Genomic DNA, 25444 nt, shown 5'->3' with positions numbered 1-25444 from the left:
GCTTTTTCGAAGTCGATGAAACAGGAATAAATATTAAGGTTCATATCTAAGCATATTTGAGAGAGGACATTAAACGCAAACAATGCCTCTCTTGTTCCAAGTCCTTTGCGGAACCCAAATTGGGTATCATCCATATCAGCTTCTAGCTTTCTGTATAATCTTCCAGGAATCACCTTTAGAAATATTTTGAGGGTATGGCTTATTAATGATATTGTTCTATAGTCCGAACAATCTTTGGCATATATTGTTTTTGGTCTTGTTACAAAGGTGGACAACAACCATTCCTGAGGGACTTTTCCGGTTTTATATACTTCATTAAACAGATCCAGTAGTACAGGTAGAGGTCTAGACATTTTAGTAATTCCGCAGGTATTTCGTCTGGACTTACAGTTTTTCCGTTTTTTGCGTTTTGTATTGCTTGTTCGATTTCCTCCATTATGATCTCTGGTCCCGTTTCGCTGTCGATTTCTTCCGGTTCTTGTCTATTATCCTCAAACATATTATATTCCACTTTTTTAATTTCTCTTTGACTTCTAACAATAATATTACAATAATATTATTACAGCGATATGGCTAAAAAATAAGGCCATAACATGTTAAAAAAATTACTTAAATCGGACAACAGGTTTAGGAAATTCGAGACATTCAAAATTACCATTTTTTAAGGTGGAGCGTTAATTTCTTTAAGAAGTGTAGTTAATGTTTTACATATTTTAATATAATTGATAAACTTAAAAAATAAAATATAACAAACCATCTTTCTTTCCATTTTTCCATTCTCCGTAATAGCATCTGGGGCTATTTAGAATATTCAGGAAACCGTTACCATGGAAAAAGCCATTACAAAATTCGCCTTCATATTTAGTCATATCTGAAAGGACTGTTTCTCCTTTTCCAGTGATATAACCATCTTTAAAATCACCCTAAAAACAGTCTACAATTTTTGCATACCTATCAAATATTTAACAATTTATTAGACTTAATCAAGGGTTTCTATCGAAGTTGATTATTGAGAATGAGTTAATTGGAGATTAATAGATAAATATACACTAACGACTGAATTACAATTTTAAATCCTCTATTCATATTTAGTCATGGCGAATTAACTGGTTTCGCCATGGCGAATTAACTGGTATACAAAAAATTTAAATATCTAAGCGTCACACTCTCTGGCTACGAAAAGCTCGAAGAAAACAGAAATGGAAGATCAAGTGAATAGATCAAACAGAGCTGCAGGTTTCTGAATGAAAAAATGTGGAGAAATAACGATATTTGAAAAGAAATGAAAGGAAGAATTTACAAAACAGTTATCAGACCACTGATGACATATGCGGCAGAAACACGATCCGACAAATTGTCACCAACAACCCTAATAATACCAAACATTCCATGTATGTTCCTAGAATGTACACACAGGATATTAAAAACATTCCTGGAATATCCTCAAAAGTACAAGAATGTCCCCTAAATGTCCCAGAAAAGTCCTCTGTCAGCATTTTAAACACTCCTTGAATGTCTTGTTGGAACATTCCATGAATTTCTACGAATGTTCTTTGGACATTCACAGTATATTTTTTATACATTCCTTGGATATAGTCGCTGATGTGACATAATACCTCAGATTTGTTTTTTCGTGTGTTTTGTAAGAGAGACTAAGAACTTTTTTCCAGTCACCTCCTATTTTCATATGATATTTTTTGACATGTTTTGTAGTAATTTCAACTATCTATTTACTACAAAACATGTCAAAATTTACATGTGAAAACAGGAGATGATTCTAAATGATTAAAAAGCAGATAGGAGGTATTGTCACATCACCGACGATATACCAGAAGTATATGTGGCCATACCAAATAATACATCCTTGATAAATATAAACATTTTTATTGCACAAAATCTTGTCATATATTTTTTTCCATAATCACTAGGCTCTGCTTTTAATTATCATCTATCACTCAAACTAGTTTAAAAGGCTTCGTCCTCTTCAATCTTCTAGTTTGCCCAGTAGTATCGAGGAGCTGGATTTCCTCAATATTCTTGTAAGTACTTATGAAGTTGCTCGTTATTTCCAACTTTACTCCCTTTACTCCAACTTTAAAAACAAATCCAGCTGTAAAATATTTATGTGCCTGAAGGCTTTTGTATGCTTTCATCTGCTGCTTAGAGTAGTAATTTGGTGGAATGCACTTTACTGTTCAATCCAATTCTCACTGAATTTTATATAAATCTAAATCCCAATTATTTTCAGCTTCAATAAATATCTAAAACAATAAATTAAATAATGTTATTCCTTGCAAAATTCATCAATATTGATGAATATCAGGGAAAAATGAACAGTAAATAAAAATGGTTTCCCCTACCTTTCTCCAACATCTGGAGTTTCCAATAATAATTTCCTTAAATAATCACTTTGCATTGTGGTAAAGTTTATAAAGTTCCCAAAATACAGCAAACGAAATCCAAATGAATACAAAATAGACAAAATACGACGATAAACGATGAAAAATAGATATTACAAACATAACCTCTGTAACTTTTTGTATGTCAACCAGAAGTCACGTGGTTTGTTTTACCTAATACATAGATACACGAGCGGCAAATTTGAAAATGAACGCAAATTGAATAGTAAATGGCCTCTCTTAAAATCTAAGACATTGGTAGTATGTTCATAGAATGTCTTGTGGTAACATTCCACCAATAATTTAATCAGATGTTCACCGAATGCTCCTTGAATGTCCAGGATATTTAAACATTCATAGAACTTTAATAGTACATTATATTTCTTACTTTATTACTTATATTTTGAGAACGACTCCCGATGTTGAAATCGAAACGTCAAAATAAATTTATTTTAAAGTAAAATCGTTGCCAATTCCCAATAAAAACATTGCTTTATTACATATAATGAAAAAATTATAAGTTAATAAAGATTATTTCATTCATAGGAGATTCTGACCAATAGAAAGCTACAGAAATCTGAATTAAATCGATACTTTTTGATAATCTCCCATCGTTAAGTACATTACGTTAGATGCCCTTCGTTTCTACGAAAAAATACATTCAGTGACATTAATGACAATTAATGTTTTAAAAATTATAAAAGTGATGACTTTCAATCGTCAAATATTTATAAAAACTGTGTGTTTAATGGTACTTACATAAATAAATTACAATAAAATTTTGGTTTTGAACAGTTTTATTCATGAAATAATCGCAACAAATTGCACTCGACCTCTAAAATTAATATAGAATTTTTGCTCTCGTGATACTTTGACATAATTTAAAACTGTCAAAGTGTCACTCAGGAAAAATTCAATAATTTCAGAGCTCTTGTGCAATTACTACTGAAAATTTTTCTTTAAGTTAATTAAATATTCTAAATGGGAGATAACCCAAACTAAATGTATCAGCTATATTATCAGCTGACATTATGTATTAATAATACCTATTTTCCACTAAATAATGAATTCTATAAACAAAATTTTGGCCTAGCAATGGGCTCTTCTTTATCTTCATTATTGTCTAATATATTTATGGCAAATTTCGAAAATAATATCATTTCTAAACAAAATTTAAAACCCACAGTATGGTGGAGATATGTAGATGATGCGTTTTCAATATGGCCTCATAGATCAGAATTGTTGGATACATTCCTAAATATTATAAACGATCAAGAAGAAACAATAAAATTTACAATGGAAAAGGAATATACTAACACCCTGCCTTTCCTCGATGTTTTTGTCTCAAAGAAGGATACTGGATATGAGACTCAAGTGTATAGAAAACCAACACTTACCAACAGATATCTCAATTACAAAACAGATCACAAAATCAACGTTAAAAAGGGAATCATTAAATCCTTATGATAGAGCCAAAATTATTTGTTCTAACAAAAATTCATTTTTAGAATAAAAAGTATTGTTAACATATGTTTTATTAAAAAATGGTTATCCTTTATCGTTTATAAATAAGGAATTGTCAAGATTGGATCAAATGGAACAGAACAACTTAGAACGAGATCGTATAACATTCACAAGAAATAATACGAGGAAAATATCAATACCATATTAAAAGGACTATCCGAGAAACTTAAAACAATAGGAAATAAATTCAATATTTCAACAACATTCAAAACAACAAACACATTGAGATCTATTCTATCTGAAACTAAGCCTAACAATGAACACGAAAGAACAAAGAATTGTATTTATAAAATACCTTGTGAATGCGAACAATTTTATTTAGGTGAAACATCAGGACCATTAAACGTTATAATAAGTGAACATCAGTCTTATATTAAAAATAGAGAATTTAATAGATCTGAAATATGCCAACACGCATGGGATAATGAACATAGAGTTCAGTGGAGAGATTCAAGTATAGTCCTGAAAGAATCAGATAGTAAAAAGAGAAAAATCAAAGAAGCGGCTTTAATTATGCTAAATGAATCCAATTGTGTTGCAAATTCCTCGGTAGAATGCAGTAGGATATGGTTACCCATACTTAAAGAGGAAGTCAATGGAAAGAAAATACCATGATTAGTAAGTCAATAACATATCGAGTTAGTACATATTTTATATTTTAGTATTATTTATATATCTAATAGGTATTATTAATATTATTTATAATTTAAAATAGCATAAGTATATATATTAAAGTCAGAATTTGGTAATAGTTTTGAGAGTAAACTAAATGTAAGACCAAATACTTACGATGTCGGGATAGTATTACGAGGTTTTTTGCTGGTTTTCTCTCGTGATCTACTATGGAATCTCTAACACGAAAATTTTACTGTCACGGTTGCATTTGGTTGTCTTTATAAAGACAGATCACATGCTATGATTTTTTGTGACGGTTTTCTTGGGTTGGGGTTGATTTCATGTAATCGAATGAACTATTTTTCAGTAAAGTCGTCCCAGGAACGCACCTCATAAATATTGGCAATATCATTTTAAAGCCCTCTACTTTAAAATGTAAAATATATATCTGAATTGCCGATATAAATGAGTCAGATTAAATAAATTATTAGAAGAATTTTTTATTAAGCAACAACATTTTTGTTTACCTAATTTAGTAATATTTTGTATTTTGACAACGACATCCGATTTGCGCGTCGAAACGTTAATAAAATCATTTTTTTTTTTAGTTAAATTGTGGCTTATCTCCCATTTACAATAGTTGATTACAAAAAATGCCACGAGGAAATAGCTTCAGAACAACATTAAGTTAATTAAACTTTAAGAATATCAATCTGCTTTAATTTTAATATTGTTTGAAATCTTAGCTGTGTGAATCAATTTGTTAACACCAAATTTTGATGTTAGTGACCTCTGTTGTACAGGAATTTAAAGATGTATTAATAAACAATACTTACTTTGTAACTAGTGTTATCGGCCCAAATAAATTTCCCATTACCATGTATTAAGTACTCATTGGTTGGTCCTTCATAAATGTTTCCATTAGGAAAATATATTTTTTCAATTCGAATGAAAACTGGATCTTCTAACGCTACATGTGCTTCGGATATCTACAATAAGCCATAGAAAATAATATCAAAGAAAAAGGAACAATATTAAATGTTCGCTCCGTCTCACTGTGGTTCCAAATGCCGAAAAGGTGGTCTTGAACCTTTAAAGGCGTATATATAGAAAGAAATTGAAAATATCAATCAAAACGCAATTTTTTTTGTCAAATTTGGTAGTTTAAAGTCGTTGATTACAAATCTAACATTATTTTTTCAAAACAATATGGCGGATCCAATATGGTCGAAAGAATTTCAAAAATTTTATTTTAAACGCACACTTTTTTGAAATTTTGTATTATAAGGACCTTTTGAAATTGCTGATTATCAATACATTTTCTGTTTGAAGTACAATATTTAGAAAATATTACTTAGGTACAACCTCCCATATGTACGCAACAATCACCAGAATCACGTAATATGCATCATTTCACGCTTTTGATCTTCTGACTGTTTTGAGATTAATAAACATTAGTCGCAGAATTATGCAGAATTGTGTACTTTGTATTTTTACAAAATTTTAATTATTTCAAGTATATTGTTACGGTTTATTCATTAACAAATTTTTTGCATTTATTGTTAATACATCTTTAGTCAACTTTAATCTTACATTAACACATACTTGAAAAAGACGAATTTGCTTTACAATAAAAAAATTAATAAACTACAAATCGTTTTACAGCGTTTTCAATAAGTTCTATGCGTTGTGTTTTACTTTCACTGCCGGCCAAATTAAGGTCGTACATGGCTCACTTATCCCGGAGTTATGAATAAGAAGAGATCCGATCTGATCCTTATACCTGCGTATTACGACTCTACGATAGTATGAGAAAACATGAAAACATGAAATGTATCTTCTTCTTCAAGTGCCGTCTCCTAATCGGAGGTTGGATATCATCATCACTATCTTTACTCTATCCACCGCTGCTCTAAAGAGTTCTATAGAACTGCATCTAAACCAGTCCCTTAAATTCTTTAACCATGACACTCTCCTTCTTCCTATACTCCTTCCGCCTCTTATCTTTCCCTGTATTATCAGTCTTAGCATTTCATATCGCGGTCCCCTCATTACGTGTCCCAGATATTGTAACTTTCTTATTTTTATTGTGTTTATTATTTCGCATTCTTTACCCATTTCTCGCAGTACTTCCGTTGTTCGTTTTCCTCTGTGTCCATGCTATTCTAAGCATTCTTCTGTAACACCACATTTCAAATGACTGTAGCTTATTTATGTGTTCTTGCTTTAATGTCCAGCTTTCAAGTCCATATTGTAGTATCGAAAACACGTAGCATCTCAAAGCTCTTGCTCTCAGTTCTAAACTAAGGTCTTTGTTGCAGAGAACTGTTTTCATCTTTACAAACGCATTTCTTGCTATATCTATCCTGGTCCTTATTTCTGTTGTTTGATCATTTTTCTCTGAAATCCAGGTTCCTAGGTATTTGTATTTATCAACCCTTTCTATCGGCACATTTCCCAAATGTATGCTTGTTTGTATGTTTGTTTTCTTAGTTATTATCATGTATTTGGTCTTTTTTATATTCATTTTTAGTCCATATTCTTTACAGAAATTGTTTGTTTTGTTCAGTAGTAGTTGGAGTTGTTCAGCAGAGCTTACTATAATCACGGTGTCATCTGCATATCTTATGTTGTTAATAGATCTTCCGTTAATTATTATTCCTTCACTTTGAGATAGCAATGCTTCTTCAAAAATGGCTTCACTATATGCATTAAAGAGTAATGGAGACATAATACATCCCTGCCGAACTCCTCTCCTGATTTCAATTTCTGGACTGGGTTCGTTATCTATTACAATTTGTGCTCTTTGATTCCAGTAAAGGTTTGTTATTATTCGTAAGTCCCTTTTGTCTATGTTTTATGTCTTTAGAATTTGGACTAATTTTTCATGTCTTACTTTGTCAAAAGCCTTCTCAAAATCAACGTAACAAACATGCACATCCACATTCATGTCCATGCATCTTTGAGCTAACACATTAAAAGCAAATAACGCCTCTCTGGTTCCTAGTCCGTTTCTGAACCCAAACTGACTATCATCTATTTCTTCTTCTAGTTTTTTGTTTATACGAGCACGTATTATTTTCAAGAATAATTTGAGAATGTGACTTATTAATGATATTGTTCTGTATTCACTGCAATCTTTAGCGTTTGTATTTTTAGGGATAGCACAAAAGGTTGAGAGTAACCATTGTTTTGGTATGTTTCCTGTTTTGTACACTGTGTTAAACAAGTCTACGATAATGTCTAAGGTTTCATCATTTATACATTTTAAGCTTTCTACTGGGATTTGGTCTGGACCTACTGCTTTACCATTTTTGCTGTTTTTTAATGCCGATTTAATTTCTTCTTTTAATATCTTCAAAACCGTATCATCTTCTGCTTCGACTTCCATCTGCTCTGTTCTATTGTCTTTGAACAATGTATGTAAACATGAAATGTATGAAATGTATGTAAACATAAAAATCCCTAAATAGGGACTTTTTATTTTACCTCATGAAACGTTTTCAGCATTTGGAACTACTGTGCGTCCGCTTCCGTGCGTGACTGTGATGGTATCTGAAAAGGGCCGTTAACACGTTGATGGATAGAACGTCTATAGACGTGTAATTTCCACTGATGTAATGTGGCACAACCTGTTGTGCCACATATAAATGTGGATATAAATGTGACATGACGTCCATGGTCGTTGTTCACATGTTTAAAAAAAATGTGAAAAAACTCATTGTTTCCATAAACTATAAGTGCTAAAAGAAATTCAGCAATGTCCCTATTCCACTTTGCAAAATACATACAGAGTGGGCCAAACAAAAGTACCCACCTCGATATTTGGCAGTATTTATCAGATTTTAAGGAAATTACGAAACAGGTCAATCTTTGATCTAAGGGGGACACATTTTTACGGTACAAGCATCTGCCATTTGTCAACTCCCTCCCTTCCACTTCCCCCACCACTTATTTTTAAATATGGAATAGAGGTCGTGTGATAGCTCATTTTAAAGGTTATTGTATTCTCTATTCATTAATATCAACATTGACATAAACATTTATACAGGGTGTCCAAGAAAAATTATTTTGAATTTAATTAATTGACACAAAAAAAAATGTATGTAATTTATTTAATTCAAAATACATTCTACTGCTGTCACAAAACAGAAAAAAGTGTTTTTTGATAAATAGACACTGTTTTTCGCTCAATTTCAATGTTCAAGCTTCCACCCATTTGCCTTTTGGTAGGTTGAATATTGAATTTAAGCAACAAACAATGTTTATTTATCACATAAATCTTTTTTATGTTTTCTGTCAGCAGTAGAATGTTTTTTGAGTTAAATAAATTACATACATTCATTTTTTTGTGTCAATTAATTAAATTTAAAATAATATTTCTTGGACACCCTGTATAAATGTTTATGTCAATGTTGATATTACTGAATAGAGAATTGAATAACCTTTCAAATGAGCTGTCACACGACCCCTATTCCCTATTTAGAAATACGGGGTGGGGGAAGTGGAAGGGAGGGAGTTGACAAATGACAGATGTTTGTACCGTAAAAATGTGTCCCCCTTGGATCAAAAATTGACCTGTTTTTTTATTTTCTTAAAATCTAATAAATATTGCCAAACATCGAGGTGGGTACTTTTGTTTGGCCCACTCTGTATAGTGTCATAACACTTGTTGTACATTTGACGCACTGTCCATCAACGTGTTAAGATAGACAAAATACTCTCACGCCCAGAATTCAATTTTTTTCATTTTCTTGCGTCCTATGTTTAAAAAATACATAGACTTAGAGCAATTTTAACTTTTCACATAAAATCTTATGACTAGACTTAGGCAAATATGCAAATTGTATATTTTGCATATAATGCATAAAAAATGCAAAAATTTACAATCTTGCATATTTTTATATTAGTGTGCATAAAGTGCATATTATTTTAAATTTTGGTTGTAACTATACATATATTTTTATATTACTGTTACAGGTAGCTTGGATATCTCAATATTTAATTTTGTTTTATAATCTCTTGGTACATATTCAAATTTTGGGTACCTGAATGTAGTAACTTATAAAAGAGCGGCTTATTATATGTACACAGTTTTGTCACGTTTTGGTTACAAAGGTTCCAAAATCAGCCAGTTTATATCTCTAGGTAAAAAATTTTATTTTGACGGCCCATTTCGCTTTTGTTGTAAAATAAGCCGTGAACACGTGTCTTCGTAATTGTGAATAATTATTGTGCTTTGAAAATGCCGCAAATAGACATTTCAGTGTCGTGGTGTCATTCATAAAATCAAACTATAGCTTTGTTCAGAAAACTATTACTCAATTAAAATCCTCCAAATAATTATCACTGTTAGACAGTCTTTTTAAATAAAAGAATTTGAATCATTGTTTCAAAACGTTAAAAGTACTACATATTTAATAGAAAATTTTTCAAAAATTTAAAGGAACCATGGAAAAACCAGTTGTTATTACCAGATTCTTTCTCAAGTGGTTCAAGTAGGTACTAGCTGGGACATTTTTCGAAGCACTTAATTTAGAACCAACTATTATCGTAAATTTGAACAATGCCCCAATTACATCAGTTAATATCGAAAGAAGTTTTTCCATGTAATCAGATAGAAGCCATAAGTATTTGTTAGAAAATTTTGAACAGCATTTGATAATTATTTATTGTTGCCACAATTCGAAATAATATCAATTATTTATTTGTTAAAATACTTAAATATTTAATTAATTAGCTTAGTTAGTAAAATATATACATGTTAATTAATACACCATGTGGAGATATTGTAAATATGTTTGTAAATAAAAAAACACTGTAAATATTTTTTTTTTAATTAAATGCATATTTTCTAGATAAACGTGCATATTTTGGGTAAAATACAGCATATTTATGCGCATATTTCATACCTTTTTATTTGCATATTTGCCTAAGTCTACTTATGACCTTATACCCTTACGATAAAAGTGAATATACTCATCCTCAAGACTACAAACTGTTGTCCAGTACATTATAATGGAAATTACTTTTTCGCTGAAAAAAAATAGATACTGACACTCTTTTCATTATAAGTCACTTAATTTTTGAGCTAGAATCTTTTTTTTATTTCTCTATTTTTAAAAACTTTAAATTAGTTTGAACAAGTTGTCCTCGAAAAATGCATAGTTTTCCCGTCTTTTGACTTTGAAACTAAATATTTAGGATTTGACGAAAAAAAGCTAACATATAATAAAATATAGCTCGATTACTATTGATCTTAAAGAAAATTAAAAGAAACGGTTTTGTTTATTTTTTAAAAGGTACATTTGTGTTAAATAAATAAAGTTGTTTTGATAAAACGAAAACTTTTGGAGTTATTAGCAGAAAACTTATTGAAAACATTGATTTTTTCGATATAAAACTAACACTTTCAATAGCGAATAAATCGAAAATTATTAATTGTATCAAAAAAATGTATAGATGTTTTTTGCTTAGAATGAATGTTTTTACCAACGTTTGTGGTCAAAATATAATAAAAAATTCCCACTTCCGAGATGGAGTGGCAACCACCCCTATAATAAAAGCGCCTTTCGGCATCATATAGATTTTGATCCTTAAACCATTCACTACTTTTTCTCAAATTTTCAAGCAAATCGATCCATTCCGTAAAAATTGTGCGAGGTTTTGTTCTATTTTAAGCTTGATTACTTGGACTATAGATGTGAACGTGAATATTAGTTACATGCCGCAATGTAAATCTATGTATTTTAAATATTTTCAAAGAAAGGTCTAATAATACGCTGTCTACGTGTGACATGCTGTATACAATTTTTAATGTTGTGATGTTATAACCATACTTAAGGGCAGCGGCGCAATGTCGCCTGTCAACATTTTCAATGTGTTTTAAATGTAATCATTTGTTTCGAATCCTGAGAAAACTAATGTATTTTTGAAAAATCTAAACGCAGAATAAAATATTGTATCACTATCGAGGACCGAAAGTCCTTTCGAATAACCAAAAAGTTTGTTTGGAATGAGATATTTGAATTACGTATCTTTTATGGGAAATAAGCCACAATTTTACTAAAAAATGAATTTATTAACGTTTCGAAGCCCAAATCTATCTTTTAGTAAAGTCGTCCCAGGAACGCAACTCATAAATATTGGCGATATCATTTTAAAGTCTTCTACTTTAAAATGTATAATATACGTCTGAATTGACAATATAAATGAGTCAGATTAAATAAATTATTAGAAGAATTTTTTTAATTAGTAACAACATGTTTGTTTATTTTAATAGTATTTTGTATTTTGACAACGAAACCCGATTTGGGCTTCGAAACGTTAATAAATTCATTTTTTAGTAAAATTTTGGCTTATTTCCCATAAAAAATACGTAATTATAAAAATGCCACAAGGAAATAGCTTCAGAACGAGATATTTGAAATTAAAAGTCACACTAAATTTTCTCGTTTTTTTCACCCCAGTAACTTATTAAAATAAACATTATAGAAGTTTTTAAGGACATTTATCGGTAATAATGTAGTATTTAAATACTTATGAGTTTTCTCAAGATTCGAAACAAATAAATACATTTAAAACACATTGAACATTTTGACAGGCGACATTTTGTACCTACGCCCTTAAGTGAAATTAGTACTTACCCCTTTTATTACTTCCAAGCTAGTAAAAGTTCGCCGACCAAAAGATTCATTTAATTTCGGAAGTCTGTTAGCTATAAAATAGAAGATTAGAAAGTTTGAGAAAATACTTTAAAAGTAATCTTGAGGCACGTATCCACTATGTTCGCGAACCTCTTCAGTCAGTTATTATTGTTCTCAGTTATTACTATTGTATAGTATGCATAACCCGTCAAAATAGCCCTATCAAAACCGCCCCGTCAAAAAAGCCCCGTCAAAATAGCCCGAACACAAAATAGCCTCGACAAAATAGCCCGCAAACAAAATAGTCCCGACAAAATAGATCGCACACAAAATAGCACCGGTCAAAACAGCCCCGGCTAAAACAGCCTATTATAAACAATTATATAATTATTTATACAAGGTGTCCAAAAACTTTTTTTTAATTTAAATTATTTGACAAAATGGAAGAATGTATTTAATTTATTTAATTTAGAATGCCCTTTACTGTTTCCCGAAAACAGAAAAAAATGTTTATATCATAAATAAACATTGATTTTCGCTTAACTTAAATGTTCAAACTTCTAAGAGGCAGGTAAGACAGGACTCGAGTTCTCTGAAAAGACCGTTCTTATTTAATGTGGTTAAGATAAACATCTGAATAGAGGATAATTACCATTTCCGAAAAAATGTATTTTTATGAATTATTTCATGATGAAATCTGAAGGGAGCATTTTTGTCGGGGCTATTTTGTCGGGGCTATTTTGTCGGCGGGTTATTATTCCGCGGCTATTTTGTCTGCAGGCTATTTTGTCGGAGCTATTTTGTGTGCGGGATATTATGTCGGGGCTATTTTGTCGGAGCTTTTTTGACGGGGCTATTTTGACGGGGTACCGTATATTATGTATTATCTACAAACCGTAAATTATTTAAAAAAATTCTTCGTTGCTTTAAATACCTCTTCACCAGAGACGTTGATGTATTATACTACTGTCTATATTTTATTGCAATATGTCTTCCGTGTGTCAACTCTTACTTCTCAAGAGTCAATGCCAAGGTCAAGTCAAGTCAAATAAATATCAAAAAATGTATGTAAATGGTCTTCTTCTTCTTGCAGTACCGTCTCCGATCGGAGGTTGGCTACCATCACAGCAATCTTAACTTTGATGGCTGCAGCTCTGAACAATTGTATTGAACTACACCCGTACCACTCCCTTAAATTTCGCAACCAGGAAATCCTCCTACGTCTCACATTTCTCTTTCCGGAGATTTTATTCTGGATTATGTATTTTTCTTTTCTACTCCTCCTCTTCTGGATCCTATGTTCTCAGCAGGGAATTCTTTTCCTCTCTCATTATGTGGCCTAGACTATGGTATTTATGAGTTCCCGATCTTCAGCAAAACATCTTTATTTTTTACTCTCTCTCTCTCTCTCTCTCTCTCTCTCTCTCTCTCTCTCTCTCTCTCTCTCTCTCTCTCTCTCTCTCTCTCTCTCTCTCTCTCTCTCTCTCTCTGCCCATGGTATTTTAGACATTTATCTGTAACACCACATCTCGAATAATGTAATATATTGTTTATTAATAAAAAATTATACTAACCTGACGGTATACCAGATGGCTGTCGTTTTATACTTGGCACAAAATTTGTAGTCTTGAAGAGTTCAGATTTGCTCAATGGGTCATGTGGTTCCAAACTTACAGTCTTATCCAAAACTATTTTTGAGCCATTCGCCGTAATCACTGTTGCCTGCTTTAAATCCTTATCTTCTATATCTTTAAAATCTTTTTCAGTGTGTGTGGTGGTTACAATGTTCACGGATTTCTCATCGTGTAATTTTCTAAGCAACGTTTCACGTTTCTAGAATAAATTATTACAGGTTATTATAATTTTATATAAAATATAAAGTTTTCGCTCCGTGCGTGACCATGGTGGAGATACACGAAACTATGCCAGCGTCCGTAGGGGCGAAGTATGACAATTTTGGCGAATTTTTGTAATGTCCCCGATAACGCATGCGCACTTTAATTCCATATTACCTATATTTATTTAATATATTATCGTTTATTCATATATATACCAGTATACTAATAATTAATTAATAATAATTAATAGTAAATGTACCTTGTATATTTATCCATCAACGGTATATTTTGTTTGTTTAACAAGTTTTATCAAAAATGGTCAAATATGCCATATAGTCCAGGCTGTGGGTGAAAAAACGTGATGTAATTCAGGAATTTTTGAAACCTATCAGGTGTTGTAAAGGACGATGCCAGGAATAAGTTCTACTAAAATGTAACTAAAAACAAAGGCTATAACTTTTTGAAAAAAAAAATCGTAGAGAATTAATCCAATGTCCACTCTCCTTATAAAGACTTATATATTCATACTGTGATGTAAATAAATTCGTAAAACATTTTTCAACCTCTTATTTCGGGTATGAAAATAAGGGGGCAAATTTAGTGATAAACATTTAGAACTGAAGCCGCCCTGTACATCCAATGAGTTTCTATTTTGCAGATTATTGTTGCTGAAGACAAAATAAAGATTTAAAACAAAATAAAAATTGTTTACGGCCAACTGAAGTTGAGATAACTGTTTTTGTTTTCTTAAATCGTAGTGACTTTATTTATAACAATTAAGAAATTATTTCACAGTCATTGACTAAAGAAAGACATATTACTTTAAAATAAAAATTATTTTAAACGAAAATTACATTTTAATATTAAAAGTGATTTTTAAAGTGTAGTTGAGATTTATTTTTCTTTACGAATGTGATTTATTGTGTCGGTTGCCTTTAGCAACGGTTAGCAACTTATAGTCCATTGAATCACGGTTTTTGCTCAAAATTTTAAAGCACCGCTTGGATTGACATGAAATTTGGCAAACGCATAGACAACATGTCAAAGAATAAAAATTATATTGGGTCTCTGTGTGTTTTTGCCCTGGGGGTTAGTTTCACACCTAATAAGGGGTGAAAAATTGTACGTTCAAAATAAGTTCGGAAATGGATAAAACGTCTAATTCTAAGCACCTTTGGTCTATAGCATTTTTTCATTAAGTTAAAACTTTTCGAGTTATTTGAGATTAAATACCTTTATTTTTCAACAAAAAAATACACGTTTTTTAGGCGGTTTTTGGCAAATAACTCAAAAAGTAAGTATTTTATTTTATTTACTTTAAAACCAATTTTTATTTTAAATAAGCCATTTGAACCGATGATCCTTACAGATCATATAAATAATGCATGAGCAAAGTAACTTGTGAAGCGGTAACGATTAACTTGATTTATGATGGTAATTAGGGGGTGACTTTCCCGAGTTTTTGCCAAAAAAAAAGAGATCAACTTTATTTTAAGCGTAACGTGCTAACTTTTGATACTAGAAACTTTTTTAAAAAACAAGAAATAATATTTTGTTAAACAATTTAAAATAGTTCTACTGAGATTTCTCCAAAAATTGCATCATTTTTTTGTTATTTCACGTTGAAATATTCACTTCGAAATTTGACGGATATGAACATATTTTTCCTTAGCTAAAACTTTGCTTCTGCTGGGTCTAGTAAGTTCATGCACACACCATTTTTTTTAATTTTTAATGGGCTATATTTTTGCTGAGAATGTTTTTTCAATAAAATATTTACTTTTTGATTTATTTGCCAAAAACCGTCTAAAAACGTGTTCTTTTTTTGTTGAAAAATGAAGGTATGTATGATAATTTATTCATGAAATGCTATAGAGCATAAGTTGTTTAGATTTAGTCGTTTTATCCATTTCCGGACTTATTTTGAATGTTTATGTTTTCACAACTTATAAGGGGTGAAACTCACCCCCAGGGCAAAAGCACACAGAGGCCCAATATCATTTTTATTCTTTGACATCTTATCTATGTGTTTGCCAAATTTGATGTCAATCCAAGCGGTGCTTTAAAATTTGGAGCAAAAACCGTGATTCAATGTACTATAAGTTGCTAACCGTTGCTAAGGATAACCGACACTATAAATCAGATTCGTAAAGAAAAGTAAATCTCCCCTACACTTTAAAAATTTTTAATAATAAAATGTAATTTTCGTTTAAAATAATTTTTATTTTAAAATAATATAAGCATTTCTTTAGTCAATGACTGTGAAATAATTTCTTAATTGTTATACCCTAATAAAGTCAATACGATTTAAGAAAACAAAAACAGTTATCTCGGCTTCACTAGGTCGTAGAAATTTTTGATTTTGTTTTGAATCTTTAGTTTGTCTTCAGCAACAATAATCTGCAAAATAGAAACTCATTGGATGTACAGGGACGGCTTCAGTTCTAAATGTTTATAACAAAATTTTCTGCCTTATTTTCAAACCCGAAATAAGAGGTTGAAAAATGTTTTACGAATTTATTTACATCACAATATGAAAATATAAGTCTTTATAAGGAGAGTGGACATTGGATTAATTCTCTACGATTTTTTTTTTCAAAAAGTTATAGCATTCGACATTTGACCCCTTGGGATAAACAAGTAATAATATCTAAGCAACAAGTTCACCAATCGGGCTCTACAATTTTTTTATATTTCTTATTGAATGATCTTTATTTTAAAGCCTTAAAAAATAAATAAAAGTTATTTTTACAATAAATAATGCAATTCCAAAAAACGGTAATTTTGGACGTTTCGCAGGCTGTTTTGCAATAACTTATTAACGAAATTAAACTTGCTATAGCTCAAATTGTAGGTTTTTTAATTTATTACAATTTTTAATTTAAAAGTTTTTCTCTAAAATAAATATCCTAAGCTGCAAAATTAAAAATCTTTATAAATTTCAAATTTAGCAAATGAAAAACGTCATATAAAAAAAGCGCACAAAATTTTTGGTTACACTTTAGTAGAAGTTATTCCTGGCATCGTCCTTTACAACACCTGATAGGTTTCAAAAATTCCTAAATTATATCCTGAAATCGACCTATTTTTCACCCAGAGTATGGACTAATATGTGTATCATATGCTTACGTCAAATTGTGGTCGTAAAAAATGTCAGGTGATTACGTTAGGTGTCGCATCAGTCAGACACGTACATAGGCGTAACCAGGGGGGTTTTGGGGGTTGTAACCCCCCCCCCATTGGGATGTACTTTGAGCTCTATACGCTTAACACCATAGCCCTCAAAGACCTTCCAGTAGTTGTAACCCCCCCCTTTCAGGTAGTTGTAACCCCCCCTTAGGATCATCCTGGTTACGCCTATGGACACGTAGCGAATAAGCTATATTCATAAAATAGAAGACGAAAAGAAATAAAAAAATACAGATGTATAAGCGTAACTAGCTCATGGGGGAGGTTGAATTGATAAAATAACGAATCGAAAACCAATATAAGTAAATAGATGACAGTGGATTCCGTGATGACAGATCTTGTGTCGATAATTATTATGGGTGATTCCATTTCAAATCACTCAATTTTGGAGCAAAAAAAAAATTTGGATCTCCGATTTGTCTGAAAATTGGTATATAGCTTCTGCGGGATGTAAAAATAAGATATTTAAGGTCAAAAAATCTTATTCTTCTTTTTTCTCAAAATGTAATTTTATGCGATTTTACAGTGATTTGATGTTTATTTAAACAAATTTGCATTGTCTATCGTAAATTATCAATGGAAAACATAATATTTTAATAGAAGGGACTCAAAAATGTCATTATATGGCATTATAACAAGTTATTTTGATTCAAAACAAGTTTTTGATCAAATTTTATAGTGTAGATAACGTTAAAATACCGTTTTTTTTTACAATTTCCTCCATTCCCAAAAGACATCATCATCGATTTGGCTGAAAATTTGCCCACAGCTAGCCAAAATATAAGACTTTAAGTGGTGAGAAGGATTTAAATTAGATTTCGATACCAAAAAAGTTACATGCAATACAGTCAACAATATAGGCGTCTACTCTAAGTACATTTAACTCGAAAATATCGACCTCATGACAAAAATTGTTAAAAAGATATTGTAATAATTATAAATACGATTTATTTGGAATAATTTCAGTTCCTACCATTTTTGTCGAAAAGTTAAAAATGGCTGAGATATTGAGCAAAACAGGTTATCTTTTATCAAGATGAAGGCTAACGTTACGGAGGAATTCATTCGTGATTTTAAAGGCTACTAGTGACTCCCCTAAAGATTAGAAAAATAAAATTTTGGGCAGCTCGGCATGCAAGGTCAAATGATATCCCGACTGGACTAATATACTTTTGAGTCTGATATTACTGCATGTAACTTTTTTGGTATTGTAATATAATTCAAATCCTTCTAACTACTTAAACAAGTCCTATGTTTTGGCTATCGGTGGGCAAATTTTCAGCCAAATGGATGATGATGTATTTTGGGAATTGAAGAAAATGTAAAAAACGGTATTTTAACGTTATCTACACTATAAAATTTTACCAAAAACTTGTTTTGAATCAAAATAACTTGTTAGAATGCCATATAATGACATTTTTGAGTCCCTTCTATTAAAATATTATGTTTATCATTGATACTTTAAGATAGAAAATGCAAATTTGTTTAAATAAACACCAAATTATTGTAAAATCGCATAAAATAACATTTTGAGAAAAAAGAAGAAGATTTTTTGACCTTAAATATCTTATTTTTACGTTCCGCAGAAGCTATATACCAATTTTCAGACAAATCGAAGATCCAAAATTTTTTGCCTGAGTGATTTGACATGGAATGTACCTTATACATATTTGTACTTCAACAAATCGTACGGAAAATAACAGCCAGAAATATACCGACTTACTTAGTGTTTGTTGACTTAGGGCCTATGAGACAGTACCCTTAAATAGATTGTTTAAACTATTGACGAAAGCAGGACTAAGTAATGCATAGATTAATGCGATGGCGAACATGAACATAAGTACAAAAAAGTCGTTAAAATGGAGAATAAAATTTGAGAAGCATTTCCTGTCACAAACAGCTTGATTCAAGGATGTGTTTTATCCTAAACTCTATCCAAAATCTGTATTCAAGAAGCATTAAACAACTACCCAAACTATGTAGGTACGTATGTACTAAGAAACAAGAACTAACTGCAACATTTATCTTAATACAATAGGTAGTTCCCTGATAAATATATATGTTAATATTTATCTTCTTTTCTTCTTTAGGTGCCATCTCCGCGACGAAGGCTGGTAATCATCATTGCTATGCTAACTTTTGACCCTACAGCCCGAATTTCATATTTTGATGGAATTTAGTATCTCCCTGCTGTTGTCTATTCTTCTTACGACTTCTTTATTGGTTATTCTGTCTGTCCAGGAGATTCTCAGCATTATTCGATGTGTCCACATTTCTAATGTTTCCAATCTATTGAGACATTGTTTATTGAGTCCATGTCTCCACACCATACAAAAGAACAGAAAATACATTTTCAAAAACACTTTATTAATCGTTTTCTTAGATTTAGGCTGAGGTCTCTAATAATATTTGTTTCATATTATTGAACGCACTTCTAGCCTCTCTTATTCTAAGTCTGATTTCTTTGGTATAATCGTTTGTTTCATTAACGTTTGTCCCTAAATAATTATAATTCTGGGTTCGTTCTATCGTCTTATTATTTTTATGTATTATTTATCGTGTAGGCTGAGGTTTCTAATATTTTTCTTTGATATTGGTTTCCTTTATGTTCAGTGACAGACCAAATTCTTCACTCGTTGCAATAACCTTATAATATATTATATAAAAATTAGGCTATTGATTATTTATGTAGAAAGGAACTACAACGTTAACAAAGTTTTATTGCTTTATATAGTCAATGGACCTCTAAATATGAAAAACCCTCGGAGTGCTACCATTTAAAGGGGTGCGTTTTTGAGAAAGATGGGAATTAGTCTATTCACTTTTAGTACAAACACGTCTACAGAGAAATTGTTCCAGGTTAAATTTGCTATCAAAGCATCACATTTTAAAGTCAAAAATATTTTTTTTTACAAAAATATATTCAAAAGAAAACAAGAAAAAAACACGAAAGATAGCAATTTTGTTTTTTGCCCCATAACATTTTTCCACGGGAATATAGGTATAGACATTGCTACACAGGAAAATACTTCTATCATTCTTCTTTAAAATGACGTTTGGTGGAAGTCTCTATGATTTACTGTTTCCAAAATATGATTTTTCAAATTTCGCCACTCACAGCGATTTTGGTCCATTTTCCTTGGTAATTCTCAAACATTGTTCTGTAACTTTTTTCTATGTAGCTTTAGATATATGCAATGTTACATTTAGCAGGAAGTAAAGTCAATTACCTTTAAAACGTAGAAGGCTGTATGACTATTTTTAAGCAAGATATTAATGTTCAAAATTTTATACTTTTAATGATTTTTGATATATTTTACGATTTTTTTTTGATTTCTCATTATAACTTTCTTTATTGTATATTTAGGTATATACTTTTTACAATAAGAAAGAAAGCTTATTTTCTTTACTTTAAAATGGTTTATTGTAAAAGATTCTAGGACTATTTTCAAACAAGATATGCTTTTTCAAAACACATGCAATAGGTCCCACTAAGTTGGAACCGTATGGAAACCTTTTTTATTATTAACTTTATGAAAAAAAATTATTCCATATAAAATGCTCTGCATAGTCTAAAACCGAAGATGCAATCATCAGGTATAAATTTTTATCAATAATGCACGAGGTATGTTAAAAAATATGAATTTCGCTCAAGAGTAAAGTACCTTTATATTTCACAATATCGAAAAGTGTTATTAAGAAAAATTATTTGGAATGAAAAATTATGTTATAATATGCAATTATATTCTTCTAATTGAAAAAATAATAAACAAGAATGTGTGTGTACTTTGTACGCACGTAAGAAGTTATACTTCTATTATATGATTTAAACGAAATTAATATACTTTTTATTTATATTTTGTTTAAATATTAAACTAATTTATAATTACTACTTCTCAAACATTTTTATTAGAACAGTGCCAAAAATTAAAATAATAAAAGAATAAAACACACACAAACACATTAAACAAGCCACAAATGATGTCTGAACATTAATTGTCGAAAATTCTTTGACTAAATACGTATTTTCTGAAAATACAATTATATAATAAATATACTTACAATCATAAAATGTATTAAAAAAAAACAAAAAAGAAAGTTTCTATTGGGACTCGAACCAGCGCTGATAAAAGCGGTTGGTATTGGAATTCATTCGCCTTCTCCGCTTAGCCATGGACACTATGTGTCATTATTTACGAAGATCGACTAACTAAAGGATTAAACTCGTGATATTTTGATATTTTGAAAATTGATCAAATTATTTTAATTTTGAATTGAAATGATTTAGAATTGAAAAAATACAACAAAACATACAGTAAAAAAACAATATATTAGGTGAATATTGATAGAAATTTTGATGATAATCAAATTATATAAATAAAAGTATTACATACTATGTATTTTGGCAGATCAAATAGGTAGGTTTATACCCGTGATACATTAACAATTATTACGTACCTGTTGCTTTTAAAAACTATTTAAAAGTCACTACAATATTATAAACTTTTTTGTTTCTGTCCTCACAACAATAAAACTAATATATTATACATTTGTTTACCTTTACCTCCAAACCACAGCTGCCATATCGGATAATTTTTGACATGTCATTTGAACATCCAATCAGAACAAAGTTATAATGCGCATGCGCCGGGCTGATAGGTTTTAACATATAAAAAAAATCACCCTCTATCGCCGGTAAAGAAGTATAACTTCAAAAAAAAATTTCTCAAATTACGGACACTCTTGGATATCTTACGGATATCTTGTTTAAAAATGGTCCTATAATTTTTTGCAATACACCATTGTAAAGTAAAGAAAATAAGTTTTTTTTATTTCAAAATGTATATACCTAAATGTACAAGAAAAAAGTCATAATGAGAAATTTAAAAAATAATCATTAAAAATATCAAAAATTATTAAAAGTATAAAATCACGAAAAAGCATAACTTGCTTAAAAAGAGCATATATTGCATATATCTTATACAAATGACCATTTTAAAGGTAATTGACATCTTTTTCTACTAAATGTACCATTGCATATACCTAGAAATGCGTAGAATAAAGTTACTGTGTTTGCGAAATAATGGCGAAAATGGTCCAAAAATGTTGTGAGCGGCGAACTTTGAAAAATCCTTTTTCAGAAACGATAAATCCTAAATAATTTTACCGGGCTTCATTTTAAAGAAAAAGGATGGAAATTATTTTTCGCTGAAGCAACGCCTATGCCTATAATATCCCTGTGGAAAAAAGTTATGGGGCAAAAAACAAAATTGCTTTCTTTCGCGTTTTTTCTTGCTTTTCTTCTGAATATATTTTTGTAAATAAAAATATGTTTTACTTTAAAATTTGATATTTCGATAGTAAATTTAACCTGGAACCATTTTGCTGTAGACGTGTTTATACCAAAAGTGAATAGAACTCACCCTTTGCGTAAGGACGAATTCACCCCTTTCTCAAAAACGCACCCATTTAAATGGTAGCACTACGCGGTTTTTTTAAATTTAGAGGTTCATTGACCATACGAGACAATAAAACCCCGTTAACGTTGTAGTTCCTTTTAGCTCTCTTATTTTGAACACAATCAATGGCCTAAATATATAAATATTATAAATTTTCTTCAAGTGATTGGTGGTTGTTATAGGAATATAACATCAATACAGGGTGATTGATTAGTAGGGTAAAGCTCAATATCTCCGCTATAGTAATATATAGCAATAAAAGTTAATAAAAAAAATTTTAGCCACGTTTGAGCTTCACAGTATAAAATTAGTTAGAATGTTACAGGGTGTTCGATAACAGAGTGGCAGACCAAACTTATGTTTTTTTAAATGGAACACCCTATATTTTATTTTAAATTCGAAATCCTGTTAACTTCTCCATCACAAAAATATAAAGGTTTGTTATGTTATACAGGGTATTTACAAAGTTATAACCAATTTTATATGAAAATCGTAACAAGTTCAACTCCCTGTATAAATAAAAATAAGCAAAACAACTATGGTTTATTAATGCCATATTTTTTAACGTATAGTCAAAATTTTTAAGAATGGTCGATATTGCTAATTTTCTTTATATCAAATACAGGGTGAGTCAAAACGCAATGTATTTTCTCAGTAATTTTAAATGGAACACCCTGTATTTTATATTACTATTAAAAAGTATTATTACCGTACTTTAATTTTTGGATAACATTCCCTATGTCTAAATTTATTAGTTTTCGAGATATTTTCATTTTTCAATGAAACAACAAGTAGCGTGGCCACCCAAATCACCAGAATTTAATAAACTGGACTGATTTTTTGGGGTTACGTTAATAATGAAGTTTATAAAATACCTCTAACAACAAGGGATGAGATGAAAAATAGAACACAAAGTGTATTTCGATGTGTTAATAATTTACAAATGCTCCGTAGAGTAAGTAGCTCATTCAATGATCGTTTTTAGGCGTACATAAATGTGTTAGGAGATAATTTTGAACACCTTATGTAATTAAATATTAAAAATATTTTATTAAAAGTAGCTTCTAATTTTTTCAAACATGTTTTTTCGCAAAATGTATTACTGATAAATTATATTTCGTTCTTTATTTGTTACACTGTTTAATTGTCTTCACAAAATATTGTATTTTGTGTTTGTGTGTTTTTTTGTAAAATTTATTACTAATTTTCTTTGTTTATTTGTTGCATTTACATAAAAAGATAGTTTTTAATTGTTTCAAAAATGTTGCATGTAGTGGTTGTGTTTTTGTTTGTAAAATGTATTACTAATAAATTATTTTTCTTTCTTTATTTGCTACAGTGTTACATTGATTACCGGATTGATAATCGGTAATCTTCAATTGTCAATTCAGTCATGGCTTACTTAAAATTTAGATAAATTTAAACACCTAAAATAATTTGCTCTGAAAAATAAAAATATCTCGAAAACTAATAAATTTGGGCATAGGGAATGTTATATAAAAATTAAAGTACGTTAATGTTACTTTTCAATAATGATATAAAATACAGGGTGTTCCATTTAACATTACTGAGAAAATAATGTACTTGCGTTTTGACACACCCTCTATTTAATATAAAGAAAATTAGCAATATCAATAATTCTTAAAAATTTTTACAACAAATAAAAAATATGGCATTAATAAACCATTGCTATTGTGCTTATTTTTATTTATACAGGGAGTTGAACTTGTTACGATTTTCAAACAAAATTGGTTATAACTTTGTAAATACCCTATATAACATTACAAACCTTTATATTTTTGTGATGGAGAAGTAAACAGGTTTTCGAATATAAAATAAAATATAGGGTGTTCCATTTAAAAAAACATAAGCCACTGTGTGCCACTGTGTTATCGAACACCCTGTAACATTCTAACTAATTTTTTAATGTGAAGCTCAAAGGTGGCTAAAATTTTTGTTATTAACTTTTATTGCTATCTATTACTATAGCGGAGCTATTGAGCTTTACCCTACTAATCAATCACCCTGTATAATAATTTTTTACAAATTTTTATAACAAACATTATAAATAGTACATACTACTCCTTGGATGTCCAACAAAAAATCGAGAAATTTCTCAATTATGCCTCTTCTGGTAGAAGGTTCTTCTGGTACATAATACAACTGTGATTTGTGAAGTCGTATACTCTCCGGATTTGTTCTTCTTCCCCTCTTTGGTTTCCTAGGTAAAAAATTACTGGTTGTGAGTCCACGGCCAACAGAAGGATTTCTTGACGGTCTCTCGTTTTTTGACATTTGGTTATATTTGTCGTTTTAAAAATCAATAAAGACAGATTACAGTTGTCAATAAATATAAATAAGTCAGAACAAAAAATGTAAGCAGGCCAGCAATAGCGATTAACCCAATGCAGATTAAAACAGTCAATTTATAAAAATAACATATATTTTATTTATTGGCTCAGTGGTAAGAGCACCTACCTTTGAATCAAAAGGTCCGAATGGTGGTTAGTTCGAATCTCACCTGGGTAGGGAATTTTTCGTTTATTATAAATTAGTAAATGAAAACAGTTTCTGTCCTTGTGCGATCGGTACTCACAATTAGCGTCTTGAGACAATGACCTTGACTTTGTAAAGTAACAAGACACTTACTCAACACGTACACTACACATTACACTAGATACCTAACTGGAAAAATCTACTGTACCATCACCATGCCAATGGCCATTAGTTGTCGAGGCATTAGCTAAATAAAAAAAAATTAAAAAAAATATATA

At 30.3% G+C, this 25444-nt stretch overlaps 1 protein-coding gene across 1 annotated transcript in view; it reads right to left on the bottom strand.

Annotated features, from left to right (window-relative positions):
* LOC114335842 (uncharacterized) overlaps positions 1 to 24971 on the bottom strand; it is an 80976-nt gene extending 56005 nt beyond the window's left edge. Inside the window, exons 1-5 of the mRNA XM_050651360.1 lie at positions 24750 to 24971; positions 13759 to 14017; positions 12185 to 12255; positions 5375 to 5527; positions 755 to 923 (exon numbers count right to left, since the gene is read on the bottom strand). Coding sequence (XP_050507317.1) covers positions 755 to 923; positions 5375 to 5527; positions 12185 to 12255; positions 13759 to 14017; positions 24750 to 24965 — 868 coding nt within the window. The 5' untranslated portion in view covers positions 24966 to 24971. The remainder of the gene's footprint in view (positions 1 to 754; positions 924 to 5374; positions 5528 to 12184; positions 12256 to 13758; positions 14018 to 24749) is intronic.
* Positions 24972 to 25444: the final 473 nt, after the last annotated feature.

Source organism: Diabrotica virgifera, chromosome 1 (genome assembly GCF_917563875.1).
Source record: "Diabrotica virgifera virgifera chromosome 1, PGI_DIABVI_V3a".
Classification (NCBI taxonomy): Eukaryota; Metazoa; Arthropoda; class Insecta; order Coleoptera; family Chrysomelidae; genus Diabrotica; species Diabrotica virgifera.
Note: the sequence above shows the minus strand (reverse complement) of the source record. Positions and strands in the feature narration are given on the sequence as shown.